The sequence below is a fragment of the Eurypyga helias genome, unplaced genomic scaffold (genome assembly GCF_000690775.1).
Source record: "Eurypyga helias isolate BGI_N326 unplaced genomic scaffold, ASM69077v1 scaffold43908, whole genome shotgun sequence".
In the NCBI taxonomy this organism is placed as follows: Eukaryota; Metazoa; Chordata; class Aves; order Eurypygiformes; family Eurypygidae; genus Eurypyga; species Eurypyga helias.
In genome coordinates, this window is record NW_010268405.1 from 14,802 (window position 1) to 23,355 (window position 8,554).

Here is an 8,554-nt window from a genome sequence, read left to right on the forward strand (position 1 = left end):
CAATCAATACATACAGCTGTTCATTTTCATTACTACAACAGTGATGCCTCTTCTTTCATAGATAGCAGAACTTACAATATATTACAATATATTCCTTTCCCTTTCCCAAGAAGTAAGGAAAGAAAAATCTCCTGTTACTGTTTCACTGCACGGGTGCTCAAGTGCAGTTTAAAGCAAGCACCTTTCATAAACTGCTTCCTCCACAGACACAGTGATTTTTTTTTTCCTTTTGTTTAGGAAAATGACTACATTTCTTCATATTTCGAAGATGGGGATGACTTTGGTGCTAACAGTGACGACAATATGGATGAAGCAACATATTAGCTATTGTTGCTAGGTGGTACGCTGCTTCCGCCTTACACTACCTGAAGTAGAATTCTGGAGGTAGGCTGAGTGTCGACAGAACTCATGCTTTAGCTCTGTTGGTTTTAGGTGTACTCTTGAAAAAAACACATTTGACAGTTCTTTTGGGTTGTACTATGCTGTAAAGCAGGATAGGGGATCCTTTGTTTTGTTCTTTCGCCAAATGTTTTGCAGACATGCGCCTTTCTAAGGCTCTCCGGAATGCCTACGGATGGAGTAAGCCCTATGCCGCTGTATTGCCTCTGCACAGAAAAAGGATGTATGCATTTCAATCAGAATTGTGCCTAAGCATTTGCACTAGTCGATTTCTATGCTTTAGCAGTCAAATCTTGAAAATAATGGTGAAATTCTTGATGACTGCAGCGACAAAGAGACCTCTGGCCTTCATGGACATAAGCTGCTCCTATTTGGCAGCTGACTTCTCTTAAGGAATTTATGTAACTACTGAATTCAGGTGACTGAAAATAACTGACCACTAAGCACTTTAATATAAACTGACTTGAAAGGACCTTAGTAACATGGACAAACACCATGAGAGTGTTTTGAGGAGCTGCTATTCTAGTTAAAAGAACTTACTACTTTCAGTATTTTGGCAAGAAGGGACCGTAGTATTTAACGTATTACATCACCTTTATAAATCAATGTAAGTAATACTTAAAGGTAATTTCATTTAGAAAGAATATATGGCAGAATTTAAGATTGAGAAATTATGGAAGCCTGGTTTTCACCAGTGGGACACAGATCAGTGATGAGAATTTCAGTCCTTTGCCTCAGTTTCTCCGCCTCTCAAGGCGATACCAACTTTCCTACCTCACAGAGCTGTTAAGTGAGACACGATGATAGCAACCCATGCAATTGTTAATGTGGTTATTTGCTTAGGACAGACGCTTAACAGACAGCGAACCAATACAAAACCAAAAATGTAGGAAAAGAATGTGGTAAAGTGTTTTTAACGCATGAAGTCTTAATTAGGAAAATGAGAGAAGAATGCCAAGAATAGCAAAACCAGAACGTCTGTAAACACGGATGTTACTTAAGAACCTACAGCTGAAGCACAGAAAACTTATTCCTGAGCTGTCCTCTGACGGTACAAAATACTGTGATTAGTGTTACTGCATTACTATTGATCAAGGTGGTGGTTCTTTTATACAACATTCTGGTCTGGTAACTAGTGCTGTTGTCAGGTCTAAGTAAGGAAGTTACAGAGCAAACCCAATTCTTTTATCAGCGAAGGGGAAGTACAGAAGTTTTCCTCGCCAGTTTGGCATTTTGTCAAGTGGTTTACCTCACTGCTGACTGGAAAATAGCACTGCATTATTCCGTGAACTTCTGTATGCAATAACAATTTGTTCCTTAAGGTGCAGCTTTCAAGTGTTCTCATAAAATTCCTATCAGTTGTAAAGAAAATGAAACTAAAATGCTATGCAGGTCACCCCTCAGAGGTATACCAGTTTTATTTTGAAGTGTTCACAGCTATACAAATAATGTTTATTTAATAAACATTCTGCTGCATTGCACAGGAAGTGTGTCTGTCTGACCATGTTCTTCTATCATCATACACGCCAACAGCTGTTTCTTCAACAGGTGTCCTGTTTCTTGCATGCGATACGCAACAGAAAGGCACAAAATGCTGTGAGCAAGGTAAGCATGTTGAAGATCAGATCTGCATGCCTCAGGGGTAACTACTGTGGTCTTCCCCCTCTGCGAGATGAAGGGGACTCCTTGCCTCTCACACAAGGACTGCACAGAGGATTCACGCGCAACGTTCACACAGCTGCGCTGTTCCAGACGCCTAACGCTTGCAGCTGTTGTTACAAGCTGATTTTCCAGTTGCTCAGAATTTACTGCAAGACCGTAATAATGATGAAACTTAGACCATTCCTTGGGTCTCAGCGGAATTCAGGTTTGGACAGGCATACGCTCAAATCCCAGATTAACAGTACAGCAGAACAACATTGCTAGTTCATACAAGGCACCGCTCTTGGTGGGTAGGGAGATGGCCACCTAAGAACTTCTCTTATCACTACCTTAATTTTTCATGCCTGTTCCTTAATCCTCATTTGACAGGACTAACGAGTTCTCAGAACTGCATGCAGACGAGTTCCAAGTTCTAGAAGGCAAGCACAGAATAAACCATGAAGGCTCCAGTTACGGTATGTGAGACAGGAATGCTATATGCATCTGCTGCCAACAAAATACTTGTTGGCCAAGGATTTTTTTTTTAGATCATATATAAAAACTAGCCAAACCAAATACAAGTAGTGGCCTCCTATAATAAACCACACAAAGTATACAGAGCTAAGAATGTATTATATGCACCACTCCCACTGCAGTCTAAAATAAAATCTTTATTTTATGTATATTACTTATGTTCTTCTAAAAGCAGAGGAGCAGAATTATTTAAAAATAAGATTGGCATCCTCATTCAGGATATTTTTACAAAGTTGTATTTTCACCCTTTATAAAATAGTTATACAAAGACTATTTGTGACAACACACTTCAAAACAGATTTAAAGCACTGACATTTTACATGATCCAACAGTGCAATATGCACTTAAATTTAAAACCAACTTCCTGATGAACAACATGTTGCAATTAATCTAAAACATGATTTACCACACAGTTGTTTTGGGTTGTAAACAAGTCAGTTTCTGAAAATAACTTTTGAGACTTTAACTTAAATCAGATTTAAGTTCCACAGAGAGCAGTTACCTTGTTTGTTCAGGGCTGGCATGAGATGATGCACTGCCAGTTGTGTTGTGCTTTAGAAAAAAAACAGTAAAGCTCCCTGCATCCTGCAGGAAGCCAAGCCAGCCGATGCTCGTAGATCACCAGTACCAGGATCCTATGATCTTGGAAAAAGACCTCCTGTATCTCCTCATGAAGTTAACTCTCCATATTAAAAATACGCCATATGAAATATGCTACATAATGAAATGGTAAAACCATGCTACGCTCTGTTAAGAGTACAACTCAGTAAATGAGCAATCCCCTTGAGTTTTTCTAATGGCTGCTTATCCCAAAGTAAATAAAGGCCAAACACACTTAACTTGGTGACAACAGGCCACAGGCCTTCCAACACTAAAAGCCCAAAGCCCGAGATACGAGAGCTACGCAGCTGTACCTGTACCACCACAAGGTGAAAAGCACCCATTAACCACCGATCTCTACTCGTACATCAACAGGATACAGACCTTCTTGACCGAGTCAAACCACAACTGGAAATAAGTTCACTTCTGCACCCGTGGCAATTTAATACTTGTCAGTTCAGGTATGTGCAGTAAATTAGGCTTATCGTCACAAAAGCTGCTCTTTTGATAATTTCACATCATGCTCTTTGATAATTTCGTGAGAAATGGAAGGCTGAAGTACTTCAAATATTGATGTTTCAGAAATGGAGCAAAGGAGAAAGAAGCAAAGAGTCAAATAATCTTGCAGGAAAAACGTACCAAGTTTCACTCCTGCATAGACAGTAAGTATCCTAATGTGCCCAAGCTGTGCTGTCTGGACTAGGGCAACACCTAGCTGAGCACCTTTTGAAGTGCCGGCGACAGAAGCTCTATCACGTTAGCCACCGAATCTTATTTTGCAATGAAACTGTCATACAGCCGTACCCAAAACGGGTACTACACTATTCATGCTTGTTATTAGCATTTTCTTTTCATGGGAAAAACTCTTATTTAAAAAAAAAAAAATCTGAAAACAAGTGTTACATGAAACATCAAGTTCATGCCCCTTTGCAATCCCTCTTCTAGGGTGGAAACTATGAGTAGTCACACTATCTCCACAGATACCACTTTGATTAAAGGGTTCAAGAGCCACAGACCACAGTTCACAGAACCAGCTGTACAGCACTTCCCTGCAAGCTTTGGCCTGCTTCAGTTTCAGTGCAAGACATCAGAAGTTTGCCAATTCACGTTCATACACTCAGTGCTGGTGAAGAATATTTGCCCCACTTCTGGGACAACAGTGCCCCAAGAACAGATGGGGTGCGAGTCTTTAATTTGAAAATTTAAGTTTATAAAGCATTTTGGAATACCTCCAATAGTTAGGAAACATTCCATTTGTCAGATCTTTTTATACTGCATGTCACAACACTCAAAGGAAAGCCTGTAATACAAACTTATAAAGGATAGCGGTATCGTCCCATTTCTCTGTAAGTCCTATTCCAGTCAGTGATCTTGGGCTTTGGTAACACCTGGTACTCTGAACAGGGCAATGCAAACCTTACTCCACAAGGCAAATATACCAAAGATACAGGCAGCATCTCAATTTTTATTTTAAAGCATTCCGAGTACATTACATACCTCCTACTTTCTGTATGAAGAGTCCAGGCTTGGGGTTTGCGGTTTTGTTTTGTTTATCTTGTAGCATTTTCAGGTAGGGAAGAAAAGAGAGGGATAACAAGGCTGTTTGTGAAACCCCAAGTGAAACATTCAATACCAGAGTGGTTGATGAACACGCTACTACATGAAGAACAAATCTGAAGCTGCAACTGGTCTATTCTACTGCAATTTAAGTTTCTTCTTAGCAGCCATGAAATCTCATTTGAGGTTTTCTAGGAGATTTCAGGAAAAAAATTAGTGTTTGAGGTTCATGGGCACATGGCCATCAGCATACTCAGTACCCACATGACTGGTCCTGAACTGAGATTAACGGGCTGGGGGGTGGGGTGGGAGGGCAGTGATCCATCAGCATAAAATAAAGACTACTGAAGCAGTCACAGCAAGGTGGCACACACCCGCACTTTGGTCTACACGCAGCTGACCAGATGAGAAGTGCAGTCCAGTCTTCCGCAGGATAGCATGGAAGGATGTGAAGTGTCAGCAAGACACTCTCTCAACTGGACCGTGCTGAGGCACAGTGCATTGAAAAACATACATTGAAAACAAATTACCCTGCTCCCTATACTGAAAAGTACTACAGAATGGGTTGTCCACAGGCACAAGATTTGAAGATTCCTACTTATGTATTAGCTACTGCCTCTAGAAAAGTCACTTTTAAAAAGAACTTCATAGTGGCAATTAATTATGGAATGATTGGCTTTAAAAAAAAAATCTTACTCTAAGAAAAATAAAATTAGGAGAATGCAGTTTTAACTGACAACTGTAAACCTGGTATTAAAATGTCAAGTGTACTATGCATTCTATAAATAATTTAAGATGTTTAAAAGTTAAGATATCCCCAAATGCCCATTTTAGGGCTGTAAAACATAGTTAGACTCCTCATGTGTTAGTTCAAACTACTTTTTTTCACCTCATTATTAATTAAAAAACACATGCCTATTAAAATAGAAAAAAGTGCAAAGCTTCAGAGACGATTTTATACCTTAATTTATATCCCAATCTTGCATTAAAATCGCCTGTCTCAGGCATATTCAGAGACTACATGATCCACAAAAATATCCATGGACTGGAACACTGCCCGCAACGGCAAGTCACACATCAGCATGAGTTTTCTCTGCGTTCCAGATGCATTTTGCATTCTGTGGTTTCCCCGTATCTACTGCTGTGTTATGTGTCCATGAATAATAACAGCTGCCTGGGGTTTTCTGTTGTTAAGGCTGAAGGTCTCCTTGATTATCAAGGTGTATAATATTCGCCGGATTCATTCCATTTTCTATTTGTTTCTGATGCGATGCGGCCGTGACAAACAAATGAGAAGATTCCATTGTAGAATGGTGACTGACATCTGCTTTCACAAGGACTTCATAATAGAGGAGGTAAAAAACTGGAGTTACTATGCCGATAATCAACATAATCACCACAGCTGTCCACCATCCTATACCCCAATCTGCTCCATAGTAAGGATCCTTGCATTTTTTAGCTTTACCATCGGTTTCAAAACAGATTTGTTGGGCTGCTAAAGCAGAAACAACTTCGTTAAGATTCTCTCTCTTTGTATCATTACACTTCACTATTTCTTCTATATCTCGATCCACTTCTTTTAAGAAGTTGCCAGCAGTCTCATTAGCAGAGAATTTATCCGGAGGTGGTGTTTCCTGCACTTCTGGGGAACAATGAGCCGGCCAAAGGACTTGTCTTCCTTTCAGAGAGACATGCGTTTCGGTCAATACACTGAACTTCTTCACTGGAATTTTGATAGACCGCAGGGCAAAAAAATCTTGATCGTTGATGAGATTGTTAACTCTCTTGATATCTGCAACCTAAAAATGAAAACAACAGTTTAAATACCGAAGCCCCATTGAACTGAAATTCTTATTTAAGTACCACATCCTTGAGAAACACAATCCTTCCCTAGTGAAACAAAGGCAGCGCCTTTTTTGGTTTTCAACCATTCAATACCCATTCAAACAGCATGAAGTAAAAAGAGGTCAAAGCCCAAGTCTGAACAATGTTAAAGCAAGAAGGTAATGACGAGGTAACAAACCCCATTTCAGATAAGGAGACTGAAAATCACTTCACACATGTATTCACTCAGTGTATATTCATTTATCAGTGGCAACTATCTCTGCGAAACCAATGGGATTTTACATCAGTGTTTTCAAATGAAGTAAATTGCTGTGAGTTCCTAATTAAATTGGTGACTTCTGAGTAAGGAATATTAAAGGTTATGAGCTTCCAATCCATCGAGCCACAGCTGTGGTTTGGGTACTCTTTCTGCTTCTGGGAGTTAAGGCAGAGACCAAGCATAACTTAAAACTGTCATCTTCCCCCATCAAATCAGCTCTCCCCTTCCCCTATTCTTGCTCAAAATGCACCTCGTTTTGCTCTGCGTAAATTCAGATTATGTCTAACGTGAACTAGTCTGCAAGGATTTAAGTGCCCTCGGAGAATTAGCGGCTTCATTCTGAGACAGAAACTCCCTCAGCGTTTAAGCACAGCCACAAACTTCACGACAATGAAGTACTTAAAAATCAGTACTTTTCTGGAACACCTGGTAAGCACGCAGAAACCGTGTCAATTTTGAGATGCACAGTACCAGATTTCAGATCCTTCTGTCCTCACTGGGAGGACATCCACCTCCCTGAGGAGAAGTTACGGACAGAAAACAAAGGTAGTCAAGAGACCCTTGGCGCTGCGACTGCTTTGCTTACAACACAGCTGTGGCCAGACAGAGTAAGTTTGGGCGATTGCTGACTACTGCCTGGGCTAACCTTGTGACATGAAAATGTGTTTCAGTTCCTGTGACAGCGTGTTTGTCACATGTACCAAGCGTGTTTGTCACATGTACCAAGCTGAGTAAATTAGACCAGCATAACACACTGCCAAATGCAGCACCTACCCCCAGTGACCAGTGATTCCACCACAAGTTAAGCTTTCTGCCTAAAGCTCTGGACTGCTCTTCCACATTGTCCATGAATTTCCAAGGAAGAGCACAACTCTTGTTATCGTTTATTTCTTATTTGAGGCCACATCTAGTAAGTGCTCAGAATACCTAACTGCAGTGGATTCTGAAGCCAAGAGTTGCTTAATGAGGCTAAGATCTGTCATGACTATGAAAGAGTTATGTCAAGACTTTGATATCTAAGCTCACAACAGGAGGCCCCTAATTCTGTTTCTGCCTGAAGAATTAGATGACAGAGCAAGACTTCTGTAATTACGCATTTTTAATTGGACCTCTTGAAAACTACAGGTCGCTGATTACCTGTTAAAACTGGACACGTGTAAAGGTTAACATCGACCGGACAGAAGCCTCTGCTTTAATTAGGACTGGCCAGGAAGGACCTTCACCAGGCTAACAAGAACGCTTCCCTAGGACAAGCAGCGAGGTCTGAGCACCAGAAGGGAATGCCTGGGGCAGGTGAGCAGAGAGCTCTCTACAGCATGCTCATGCTGAGAAATAGGTAGACAATTTAGCAGAAATTAAAAGAAAACTACAAGGAGGGGTTTTTTTCCCCACTTCCTCCCCCCCTCCGAATGGAATTAGGGCTCCACACAAACCCTGACAGAGGTTCAGCTACACCCTCCTCATCCCTAGCTCTGACAGCGAAGACGGTGCCGGGTATCACTGTGCACGAGAGTAACTTTTACTCTCAGGTGTACACCTTGACAACCAGTCCCACAAGCTGAACTATACGTTTCTTCCCTTTGTTTACATTAGCTCAGAGTGAAAAACGACTACAGGGATGGACCGTGGACACTAACACTCCACCATCATTTTTTCAAGGTCTGAAGTGCAGGTCGCTTGCCAGGCGTACTCCACACGCCGCCCCAGCCCAGCCCGCAA

General features: G+C 41.0%; 2 protein-coding genes across 2 annotated transcripts in view; one reads left to right on the forward strand and one right to left on the reverse strand.

Annotated features, from left to right (window-relative positions):
- POLR3G (polymerase (RNA) III (DNA directed) polypeptide G (32kD)) overlaps positions 1 to 324 on the forward strand; it is a 12,777-nt gene extending 12,453 nt beyond the window's left edge. The window contains exon 7 of the mRNA XM_010157731.1: positions 238 to 324. Coding sequence (XP_010156033.1) covers positions 238 to 324 — 87 coding nt within the window. The remainder of the gene's footprint in view (positions 1 to 237) is intronic.
- Positions 325 to 5,921: 5,597 nt separating this feature from the next.
- On the reverse strand, positions 5,922 to 6,530 carry LYSMD3 (LysM, putative peptidoglycan-binding, domain containing 3; the record flags this gene model as incomplete). The annotated part of the gene is made up of 1 exon (XM_010157732.1): positions 5,922 to 6,530. A coding segment is annotated over one exon (609 nt), but the record flags the coding sequence as incomplete, so codon positions are not given.
- Positions 6,531 to 8,554: the final 2,024 nt, after the last annotated feature.